The sequence below is a fragment of the Chelonoidis abingdonii genome, chromosome 7 (genome assembly GCF_003597395.2).
Source record: "Chelonoidis abingdonii isolate Lonesome George chromosome 7, CheloAbing_2.0, whole genome shotgun sequence".
Classification (NCBI taxonomy): Eukaryota; Metazoa; Chordata; order Testudines; family Testudinidae; genus Chelonoidis; species Chelonoidis abingdonii.
In genome coordinates this window covers 72603194-72615797 of record NC_133775.1, presented here as the reverse complement: position 1 = coordinate 72615797, position 12604 = coordinate 72603194, and the positions used below count along the sequence as shown (strand labels likewise).

Sequence of the window (12604 nt, the reverse complement as noted above, 5' to 3'; positions counted from 1 at the left end):
GGTCACCAACAGAAGCTGATCCACTAAAAGTTATTACCTCACCCACCTTGTCTCTCTTACATGCATTAGCATTTTCCTAATATTTAACCTGAGATTAACTTTCTAAATTTATCCTCTTTACTTCAGGTATCCTCAAAGTAAGGCTCTTGAGTACTCTGCTCTTTGTGATACTATATATATTGTGTTACATTATGTACTCCCGACTTTGCTGAGTATTGCAAAACAAGGTGCTATCTGGTTCAGGTAGAATTTTAGTTTCTGTGGTTTTGAATTTATTTATCTTTCACAATTTTGAACAGATTGTAGTGCTTGTGAAAGGTGCTTAATAACAGTCTTGAAGACTCAAATCCTCTTTTCATCCTCATACCCAGTGCAGCAGAAGCGGACATTTCCCCCCATGCCATACCCATCAATGTGCTCCAGCTGTAAACTGGAGGAGCAACTCTGGGGATGAAAGGGTAATTTTGTCTCCATGGCTCTGTCTGGACTTGTCTGCTTGCTGATTCTGCCAAGTTTGTCAGTTAGAGTCAGTTGTGATGATGGCTTTGATGAAAAGGTTGAAAGAGAATGCAGTGGACATAATATACCTGGACTTTAGAAAGGCTTTTAAGACTGTGTCACATGACATTCTTATAAGAAAACAGGAGAAGTGTGGGGGTGGCTGAACTATCATTAAGTGGATAAGCAACATAATTGGTTAAGCAACTGCAAACAAAGAGTAACTATGAATGGAATGATGTCAGATTGGAAGGAGGACTCACGTGTGGTTTCACTGGGCTCTGTTCTGGGTCCTATGTTATTGAACATCTTTATTAATTACCTGGATATAGGAATAGTGAGCATATTGATCAAATTTGCAGATGACACAAAGCTAGGGGGTTGTAAACACTTTAGATGATAGAACTAAAATTCAATGGGATCTTGACAAACTGGAGAATGGGGCTATAAACAAGAAAAGGAAATTCAACGAAGACATGTATAAGGTGCTATACTCAGGGAAGAAAAACCAAATGGACCAACACAGAATGTGGGATAACTGGCTTGACAGCAGTACAACTGAAAAGGATCTGGGAATTGTGGATCACAGCCTCAACGTGAGTCAACAATGTGATGCTGTTGCAAAAAAAGCAAATGCAATTTTGGGTTGCATTAAAAGAGGCATAGCATGCAAGTCATGGGAGGTGATAGTACCAATCTATTCGGTGCTGGTTAGGCCTTAGCTGGACTACTGTGTCCAGTTTTGATCACCAATGTATAGAAATGATGCAGAGAAACTGGAAAGGATCCAGAGGCAAGGGACAAATATGATCAAAGGGATGGAATGCAAGCCATCTGAGCAAAGGCTGATGGAACTGAGTATGGTTAGCTTGGATAGGAGGAGATAAACGGGGGACATGATAGCGGTCTTCAAATACGAAAGGCTGCCATAAAAAGATGGAGAAAAGTTGTCCTCTTTTGTCACAAAGGGTAGGACAAGAAGCAATGGGTTCAAACTCCATCATAGCAGATTTAGATTAAATCTCAGGAAAAAATTACTAACTATAAGAACAGTAGGATAATGGAATACATTGCCTAGAGAGGTTGTGGAAGCTCCTTCATCGGAAGTTTTCAAAATGAGGTAGAAGCCACCTGTTTTGGAAGGTTTAGACACAGCAAATCCTGTATCTTGGCAGAGGGTTAGACTAGATGATCCTTGCGGTCCTTTCTTACCCCATGGTTCTATGATTCTATGAAAAGAAAGCTGGTATTTATGAAAATAGGGCATGTGCCCTCGATGATAGCGAAAAACAATGAAGTCATTTTTTGTAGCAGATTGATATAAACATACCACTGTGTCCCTACTAAGATTCTGTATTACAGACATCCACCTGCCAAAATATCTCGACAATGGCACAGTGAGCAGGCAAGATATGTTCAGCTGGTATTCCAGTATGTGAGCTTGTACTGAGGTCTGGGATGGCATGCTTTCTCATCTATAGGTAATTTGTACAATTAGACTCCTCTTCCTCTTGCTAGCTCAAGTGGTAGACTTTCAGAATCTTAGAAACTTAAATGAGAAACAGAGATAAAGAACATTGACTATGGGGTTTTCTACTGGAAAAAAATAGAGCTCACCTCCCTCATTCAATCAAAATACAGACTTTTGAAATATTGTGATTGTGCATTTCATAAATGGGCATAAACCATAATTGTATGAAATACTTCCACTGTTCTATAGATATTATGCAGAAAAGCTACTGAATAATTGTTATTTTTGTGTATATATATATAGTAAGATTAAAGGTGCTTTTTCATAATTGCAGTATATACTTCGAAAATGAAAATTGTTATTCAGTAAACAGAAGTCGAGAAATTGCCATTAATATGTTTGAAAAATAGTTAAAGGTGTTTCTATAAAGTCAGGATATTTTCTTCTTTCCAACTTCAATTTTACTTGAGGTACCATCTAAATCTTTTGTACCAGAGCAGAAAAATGGTGAGAACGTTCAAGTCTACTTTGAAAGGGGTGACTGTGATGAACTTTGGTTCTCTCTCTCTTAAGTCATCTTTGCAAGGAGGGTGGGGGATAATAGCAAGTTGTCTGCAGAGAGGCCTATAAGAAAGGATGTGAGTATAACTAGAAGAGACAGAGGTAGATTACAGTAAGAGAAATTAAGATTTCAATACAGTAGTTGACTATCTGTTTCAGGGAAGAATGACAGTGGACAGACTATTGTAAAGATTTGTACATAGGACCAGAAAATACCTGTGGCAGGTAATCCTTCCAGAGTTAAAGGTGCATCATTTCCATTAGACACCTTGTTTCCAAGGTTTTTATATCAGTAGTAAAAGTTCATTCCCAATCTGTTTAATGTTCAAAACAGATGTGTAGGTATTAAAGAGAGTAGTTGTACAAGTGTCGGTGAACTAACATCCTCATCCATCACCCATGTTTAAAACAAAATTAATGCTAAAGCTTTTTAAAGATTTTGAAATATATAGATAGTTTTTTTTTTCACTTCTGCTTTCTGTTCAGGCCTGGAATTGAAAGCACATGTGAAAGCCTATGAGCACAAAGAGTCTGATCCTCTGTTGTGTAATCATTTGCACTAGTGACAGCATTGGTAGCATTTCATACCCACTTTACCCATGTGTAAATTTCCAGCCAAATTTTGCAGCCTAAAGAGATCCAAATAGTTTAGATAAGGTTCAGGTAAGCTAATGAACATCTAGAATTGCATTCATTCTGGGTCTGCTGAGGGTTGTTCATTATTGATTAGTTCTGTGATGCAAAGTAATTTGTGAAAAATACATTGGAAATTGCCAAAACTTTAATGTTTATTTATCATGCTTTTTTACTGCACATTTTCTGCTCAAGTTTATTTGATTTGATTTGATTTTTTGCAGTATCATGATTACATAGTTACATGTTGCAGTTTTAGGTACTAATTGTATTGCTATATTTACTTACAGTAATTTGTTCTGACACATAAGTAAACCAACTCTCTAAATATGAGACAATAAAATCACAAATTATTGTTAACAAAAAATACCATATTAAAATAAACAAAAAGGCAGCCAGAGATTAATTTGGTCCAAAATATGGTAGCACAGAAACATGATCCTGGTGCACCTTTTGTATCATGATGGGGTTAATCAGTTTGTAAATGGCCTATTGAATTAGATCTGGGTTTCTCAAACTTCATTGTACCGCGACCCCCTTTTGACAACAAACATTACTGCAGGATCCCAGGAACAGGGACTGAAGCCTCAGCCCCTCCGTCCCGGGGCAGGGGTGCGAAAGCTGAAGCCCGAGCCTTGGCCCCCTGGGGGGTGGGAGTGGAGAGAGCTTCAACCCTAAACAGGTGGGCACTGTAATCTGAGCCTTGGTGGTGGGGCTCGGACTTTTGACTTCAGCCGTAGGCCCCAGCAAGTCTGGGTGTGGGCTTCACAGGCAACAGAACCATAAACTAAATAAGCCAGGGTCAACTGCCAAGTACCCACATGATGAAAGCTGCCAGCCAGACCTGAGGTACCTGCCTTCTGCTTAATGCTCTGTGTGAGCCATGGGTGATAAGTCAGTGACATTGCCATAAGATCCCACCACTCTGCGGTTGCAAGGTTGCAGTTTTGCACAACCCTGCTTTCTGCAATTCCACGCCTCGGACTGAGTTATTGCTTTGATTTGTACAGGTCCAGCTGCTTCCCGCCTCCACATGTGCAGGTGCTTTTAGGCCATTTACAGCCCCTTATCCAACACCTTACTGGAGCACAGTGCTCAGAATACAAATCTGATATTCAATGTCTGTGCTTCTGCCTCCCTTCACCCTTGGCAGATGACTTTACCTCTTGGGCGGTAGGATGATGGAAGCTAATGGAAAACCGAAGGTTTATAGGTAGATCAAGAGGAAGAGAGAGGACAGATATCAATTACAAGATATGCCCCCCTTTTATGGGCATTTCTCCTTGCAGTTTTAAGCTAGCTTTCTTTTCTGCTGGAGTGATCACCCCTCCTGCCCTTATTCAGGGTAAGGCCTGGTCTACACTACGAGTTGATATCGAATTTAGCAGCATTAAATCATATTAACCCTGCATCCATCCACGCAACAAAGCCCTTTATATCGATATAAAGGGTTCTTAATATCGATATCTGTACTCCTCCCCGACGAGGGGAGTAGCGCTGAAATTGGTATTGCCATTTCAGATTAGGGTTAGTGTGGCCACAATTCGATGGTATTGGCCTCCGGGAGCTATCCCCCAGTGCACCATAGTGACCGCTCTGGACAGCAATTTGAACTCAGATGCACTGGCCAGGTAGACAGGAAAAGCCCCGCAAACTTTTGCTCAGTGTGGAGCGCCGATCAGCACAGGTGATCATGCAGTCCCAAGAATCAAAAAAGAGCTCCAGCGTGGACCGTATGGGAGATACTGAAGCTGACCTCTGTATGGAGAGATAAATCTGTTCTATCAGAACTCCATTCCAAAAGATGAATGCCAAAGCATTTGAAAAAATCTCCAAGGCTATGATAGACAGAGGCCACAACAGGGACTCAACACAGGGCTGCCTGAAACTTAAGGAGCTGAGACAAGCATAACGGAAAGCCAAAGAATCAAATGGATGCTCATGGAGGGAGGGGGGATTGAGGACTCTAACTATCCCACAGTTCCTGCCCTTTCTGAAAACCATTTGCATTCTTGGCTGAGCTCCCAAAGCCTGAAGGGTCAAAAACATTGTCATGGGTGGTTCAGGGTATATGTCATCAGCCCCCGCCCCCATGAAAGAAAAGGGAAAAAAATCATTTCTCGCCTTTTTTCAATGTCACCGTATGTCTACTGGATGCTGCTAGCAGACGCGGTGCTGCAGCACTACACAGCAGCATTCCCTTCCCTTCCCTTCCCTTCCTGATGGCAGATGGTACAATATGACTGATATCCGTCATCATCATCTGGTGAGTGCTCCTGGCTGGGTTCAGTGAGGTCGGCCGGGGGTGCCTGGGCAAAAATGGGAATGAGTCCCAGGTCATTCTCTTCTTTAAGCTTTGTCTCCTGGCGATTCACTCCTGCCTGGAATATCATAGCAGCTGGAGGCTGCCTCCCCCACCTCTTTTATCTCTGCTTGCAGAGGCAATAAAGTCAATGTTGTTTCTTATTCATGCATTCTTTATTACTTCATCACACAACTGCCATTGTAGCCCAGGGGAGGAGGGGGAGGAGGGAAGCAACAGGTAGGGTTGTTGAGGGGGCACCACCTAGAATGGCATGCAGCTCATCATTTCTGCGGGATGCCTGGGGCTCTGACCTGGAGCGGTTGTTTGCCTCTCTGATTCTTTAGTAGGCTTGTCTGATATTCTAGGCTGGACTGACTCACCCTTTAGACAAAACTTAAAGAAGGGAATGACCCGAGGAGTCATTCCAATTTTTGTCCATGCACCCCCAGCCGACCTCACCGAAGCCAGCCAGGAGCACCCATGACAGGAGCAGACGGTACAATATGACTGGTAACCGTCATTATCAACTTGCAAGGCAGCAGACGGTACAGTAGGGCTGGTAACCAGGTCTCTGCTAACTGGCAAAGGCAAGGGAATGCTGCTGTGTAGCACTGCAGTACTGCATCTGGTGACAGTGAAAAAAGGCTAAATGAGCTCCATGGTTGCCCTGCTATGGCGTCTGCCAGGGCAATCCAGGGGAAAGGGCATGAAATGATTATCTGCCATTGCTTTCAGGGAGGGAGGATTGACTGAGGACATTTACCCAGAATCACTGGCACACTGTTTTTGCCTCTTCATGCATCTGATCTCAACCCAGAATTCTAATGGGCAGGGGAGACTGTGGGAACTATGGGATAGCTATGGGATACCTACCCACAGTGCAACGCTCTGGAAATTGACGCTAACCTCAGGTACATGGAGGACACCCCTTATTAATGTGCTTAGTATGGCCATATGCACTTGACTTTATACAATCTGTTTCCAAAAACCAGTTTCTGTAAAATTGGAATAATTCTGTAGTGTAGACATACCCTTTCAGTTAATTCCTTTAACCTTTCCTCCTAATTCCTATCGGGATAGTTAAATAGGAATCTTTCTGTTTTTGTGAGCTTGCGTAATAGTCTTCACTGCGGTTTGCTGTATTGTTTGTCGTGTCATAACTATCTGGAACGAAGAGGGCAGGGCAGGTGCTAGGAACGTCTTCTAGACTCCTATGTTCTGGCGTGTTGTGTAGCTCGGAAATGGTAATTTGCGGAGAGACCAATGGGAGGAGATGAGAATCACAGAGACTATTGAGCCGGTTGATGCCCTTGGCGATGGACGATGACTGGCTTCCTAAAGTCCAAGGGAGCGTCCAGTGGAAGACCCTTTGCAGAATTTGGCCCATCATAATCGGTATTAGTTTCCTATCCACGTGGTAGTTGCTGGTTTGTTGACAGTCAAATCATGTGGCGTCGGAAGCAAGCGCGTCATTCGAACTAAAATCTGCAGAGTCCTCCGGAAGACTCAATGGTGCGAAGTCATCAGAGAAAAGGGAGGGGCAGGAGCTCAGTTAAGATGTGCCCCTTCGAAAAGATGCTGAAATAGCATGTATAATGATATTGATATATTTCCACTTCCCGTTCAGAGACAGGCAAAGTGGAGGGATGTGCCCGCAATGGAGCGCCTTCCTCGCTATAGCAGTTGCTCTCACTGGTTCTCCATGTCCCCACTACTGTGACTATAATGAGCCTTCTGCTGCCTCTTTTCCCTCCACACCCCACTCCTCTGTGGCCTCCCACTGTCCGTCCCACCTCATAAGTCACTTGCTCCTCTCCTTCCCCTGCCCTGCGCACACTGTTAGCGACCCCTCAACCCTGCGCTGTACCTCTCGCCTCCTGTTGCCACAGGCTCCGTTACCACTGGCGTCTCTCATTCCTTGTTATAAGCGGATCTGTCTTCTGCGCACCGCAAATGTTTTGGTTCACTTCATCGCCCCTGCTTATTTTTACCCTTTGCTGCTTGCCTGCGTGTGGTTTTCTGTCCCACCTGGAAAAATAGCTCTCTGAGGTTAGGCTTACATGATATTTTCGTTGGGTTCTCTGATGAGATATCTAATTTAAGTAAAGGATTTGTTTTGATCCCATCAATGTCAGGGGGAGATCAGCATGTAGGAGGAGAATATTTCCTTGGCTTTCAGAGCTGTGATACGATGTGTTACGGCTCTAAGAAATGTGCCTTCCTAGGACATACACAGAAGTGCGAAACCACTTAAATCCCAAATTCCCATGTGCCTGGGTAAAAGCGTTTTCTTCTGACGTGTTTAGTTTTTTGTATTAAGCCCTAACTGTGACACTTCGTTCCCACGAACACTGGGTAGCGATGTGACAAGTTAGACAAAGCTCCTTGGACTGCGCACGCGCAGTAGTAGGGAGCCTGCTGGAGCAGTTCTCCGTGCAGTTATTGGCTGGGACTCTGTGTGCCGCTGTTGGCCAATGAAGGAGCTGGGGATCTGGCGGCAATGCCTGCTGTGAACCGGGCTGTGGCAGAGACTGTGAGAGCCGAGCGGGAGCTGTGCCGGAAACCAGTGCCGGAGTCTCAGCCACACAGCCCAGTCCAGGGACTTACCGGGTCTCAGTATGAAGGGACGAGCCGAGGATTTTTAAGGGAAAGAAACCGTGCAAACGCCTGGCTAAAGAGCTGCCCGAGAGTGACATGAAACGCTCTGCTGGAAGGAGCCGCTGGGTAACTGAATGGCAAGTACTTAGTTTGTTGTTTTTGTCTGGCGTTTCGGAGTGGGCTTCCGCAGGAATTCGCTATGCCATACCCGAGGAAACGCAAAAAGGCTCCTCGGTGGGGAATGTGGTAGCTGATCTGGGCTTGGAGCTCAAGCGGCTGCCGGATCGCAGGCTCCGGGTGGTGTCTGGAGGCAGCAAGAGGTACTTTGAGGCAGATCTGAAGAGCGGGGTGTTGTTTGTGAAGGAGCGGATAGACCGGGAGGAACTCTGCGGGGCGCTGTCTCCGTGCACCTTGGGCTTTGAGATTGTGCTAGAGAACCCGCTGGAGCTATACAGCGCTGCCGTGGAGATCCAAGACATCAATGACAACGACCCAGCTTTCCCGTCCAGCCAAATCAGGCTGGAAGTCAGCGAGTCAGTGGCGTCAGGAGCGCGCTTCCCACTAGAGAGCGCGCAAGACCCGGATGTGGGGAGTAACTCTTTGCAGACCTACCAGCTCAGCGCCAACCAGCATTTTGTGCTAAATGTGAAGACTGGAGGAGATGGCAGCAAATATGCGGAACTGGTCCTGGAAAAGGAGCTAGACAGGGAGGAGCAACCAGAACTGCAGCTGGTCCTCACAGCACTGGATGGGGGAAGTCCTCCGAGATCTGCCAGTGTGCACATCCACATTGATGTTCTCGACGCTAATGACAATGCCCCGGTCTTTAACCAGACTACCTACCGGGCGAGCGTAAGGGAGAACACACGGACAGACACTCTGGTGGTCAAAACCAGCGCCTTTGATTTGGATGCGGGGCCCAATGGAGATATAGTTTACTCCTTCAATAGTCACACCGCTGCCAAAGTGAGAGAGCTCTTTGCCCTGGACTCCGCTACTGGAGAACTGAGAGTCAAAGGGCGCCTAGATTACGAAGAAACGGTTTTTTATGAGATTTATGTACAAGCTAAAGACAAGGGCTCTAATCCGGGAGTGGCTCATTGCAAAGTACTGGTGGAAATCATTGATGTAAATGACAACGCCCCTGAGATCACAGTGACGTCAGTATACAGCCCGGTGCCTGAAGACGCCGCCCCAGGGACAGTGATAGCTTTGCTAAGCGTCACTGACCTGGATTCTGGAGATAACGGCCTGGTAAACTGGTTTATGCCCATTGGCATCCCTTTCACGCTCAGTTCCTCCCTGAAGAATTACTACACGTTGAAAACCAAAGCAGCTTTGGATCGGGAACTTGTGTCCGAGTATAACATCACCGTCACAGCCAGGGACTCGGGATCGCCCTGGCTCTGGGCAGAAAGCCAGATACTAGTGCAAGTGTCAGATATCAACGACAACCCCCCCATATCTCCCCAGCTCTCCTACCAGGTGTATGTGGCGGAAAACAACCTCCCCGGCGCGCCAATATTTAACGTCAGTGCCTGGGATCCTGACCTGAACCAGAACTCTCGCCTCTCCTTCTCCATCCTGGAAAACAGCGTGCCGGGCAATGTCGTTGGCAGGTATTTCTCTATCAGTCCGGAGAACGGCACCATTTGTGCCCTGCTCTCCCTGGACCACGAAGACATCCTGGAGTTCAGAATAACAGTGGATGTCCGCGATGGCGGCCTCCCGGCGCTCTCCACCACGCTCACTGTCTCTGTGTTTGTTACGGACCTGAATGACAACGCGCCCAACGTGTTGTACCCGCCTCCGAACGCCAGTTCCTTGCGCCTCGAGATGATCTCGCCGACAGTCAGCGCCGGGCACGTGGTCACCAAGCTCGTGGCCTGGGATGCGGACTCGGGATACAACGCTTGGCTCTCCTACACCCTTCTTCAGGCCACCGACACCAGCCTCTTCTCGGTGGGACTGCACAGCGGGGAGATAAGCACAGCTCGCCAGCTGCAGGAGGGCGATGCTCCTAAGCACAGTTTGGTCATCTTGGTCAAAGACCATGGGGAGCCAGCTCGGTCCTCTAGCGCGACCATCACCATAGCCGTAGCGGAGACTGCTAAGGAGGCCATGACGGACCTCACTGATGTATCCCCCACACAAGACAAAAAGAAGCAGTTGACTTTCTATTTAATCCTGGCTGTGATCGTGGTCTCCGTGACTTTCTTTGTCACGGTGATAGGGGTGAGCATTGTTCAGTTTTACAAATGGAGGCAATCGAAGGAGATTTTCAGCTCCTCCAGGAGCTCCCTTTACGGAACGCCGGGGCCTTTCACCCGCATAGACGCTGTCCGGGGTGGATATGTGCCTCCGAACTTCTACCAGCAGGTGTATCTTACCACGGACTCCCGCCAGAGTGATCTTCTGTGCACAAAGCCCTTCGCCCCTAGTCCCACTGGGAGCCGGCAGAACACTGTGAAAAACTGCGAGACCGGATTATATCATCAGAGAATAGACACAGCTAGCAGGTGTCCCGCTCCCGGCGAGGTAATGTAGCCCTCTCACATGTATTCGGTAATGTGTGGTCAGCTCTCAGCTCGAGACAGATACAAACCACGCGCTTTTACCTGTTTGCTGCAGCTGTGGCGGTCAAAGCGACTTTAGGTCCCTCTGTGTTGTATCGGCATGAGCTGTTCCTGAACGCCGGGAATAACGAATCCCCACCGTTCCTCCATGTTTTATTCCCTAAATTAAGTGACGTTGAAAAGTGTCATAGTTTGTCCTGTGTTTTCCCGGAAGTAGATGTCGAAGATGTAAATGCTCCTTAGCTTTTGGTTGGCATAACGGAATCCCGGGGATATCACTCATTAAAGTCATCGCGTTGAACAAGTGTGTATTTAATTCAGTGTTCTGCCTCAAGAGATCGTGGAATCGCTCCACTGTGGGGCAGGTATTAGGACTCTATACAATGAGCGGTTGAAGTCTTGGTTCGTGAGACGCATGTGTAACCTCCAGCGGCTGCTAAAGTTAATCTAAGGCCCACTGTAACTTTCCCTCGGCTAATCTAGTTTAGCTGTTTTTATTTTACTTTATAATAAAAATGTGGGCGAGAGGTTTACTCTGCAGCTTTGAAAGGGAATCAGATATCTTGTACTGGAAGCGAATGTTTTTCCCAATGACTATCCAAGTGCTTAGGGCTCGTAATTGTGTAAGGTTCTGAACACCCGCAGTTTTCACTGTGGTCAGTGGGAAATAAGGGCAGTCCTCACTCTGCAGGTTTGCAGATAGTCTTAGAATCTCCCCAGTGTGGTTTTGTATCAATATGGTGGGTGGGTAAGTGAGAACTGAGGTGCCTCAGAATCAGAGAAAGAAGCTCTTGGCTCCTATACTTTAGAACAACATCTCATTGCCATGGTGTAGATTACATCTTCATTATTTCTGAATTAATTGCACCTCTTATTGTATTGATTAGGCTATTATAATTTTGTATGTGATTTAATCTGAAAAATATGACACTGAAAACAAGTAGTGTTCCCTAGGAACTTGCTCTTAGTGCAGTTACTGGTTATACAAGAAATGAGTGCCATATCATGTGTCCTTTCTGGGTTTTTTATTTTTAAGCTATTGTAATGGTTAGAGAATAGACTTTCAAGAACACTAAATACCAGCCATTTCATACTAACACAATCTGTGGTTGTATTTTAACACGTAATAACAAATGCAGTGACTATAGGATTGTGGTTTAATATTTCACTGCCTTTCTCATTTTCCATGCAATTTTATTTTCCCCGTACATAGATCGGGGTATAACATTTGCCTTTGATTGTTCTCTGGGTATATAACAGGCCGTGATTACATATTTCAGTTATTTTCAGCATTTGACTGAATTGGATAGGTTTTTGCTGTAGACTCCGGTTTGAATGAGAAGTCAAGAATTAAATCCACCTGCTCTGAGTTTTTTAAATACTTGAAATGGTATTCATTTTGCATCTCAGTAAGCAACAAATTGGCAGAAGTTTGAGTGTTGTAGGTTATTCCCGTTGTTCTTACTAATTAACCCTTGTGCAGTCAGAATAATAAAGAAGCTTTCCGTTCCATAGAATTGTTTGATCCTGAGGAATAAGACAGCGTGGTAAATCCCTGAACTGATAAGAGCCTGCCATTTCTGGGGCAGGTGTTATATATAATTTGTGAGACATATACAGTAATGCACATATGTTTTCTATACAAGAACACAAGAGTGTTGAAAATGATAGGGTGGGAAATACATTATTTTGTAGTCTTGGAGGCAGGGAGCAGGAAATATTACGTATGAAAAAGCAATGAAAAATTAACCTTGTAGCTTTAAGAGCGTTTCCGCTGTGGTTATTGGCTGAGTCCCTGTGGCGCTGTCTGCCAATGAGGTGCTGAAATGAGAGTGAATCAACTCTGCCACCCCAGAGAGTATAGCGTAATCCTTCCAGCGCTCGCCAAGCAGGAGCAGGGAGAGAACCCTCGCTCTGGCTGCTGCAGGTTAGATTTTTCCGTAATCATTATTAAGGATCTGC

General features: G+C 45.6%; 1 protein-coding gene across 30 annotated transcripts in view; it reads left to right on the top strand.

Annotated features, from left to right (window-relative positions):
* The window catches only part of LOC116820233 (protocadherin gamma-A4-like), a 393116-nt gene that overhangs the window by 325476 nt on the left and 55036 nt on the right, over window positions 1-12604 (top strand). Inside the window, exon 1 of one of the 30 annotated variants that reach the window (XM_075068013.1) lies at window positions 7965-10604. The exons of 28 other annotated variants lie outside the window; for them this stretch is intronic. In XM_075068013.1, coding sequence (XP_074924114.1) covers window positions 8163-10604 — 2442 coding nt within the window. In that variant the 5' untranslated portion in view covers window positions 7965-8162. Of the gene's footprint in view, window positions 1-7964; window positions 10605-12604 lie in introns of those variants that run through there. One more of the 30 variants, XM_075068041.1, reaches the window with a different exon arrangement.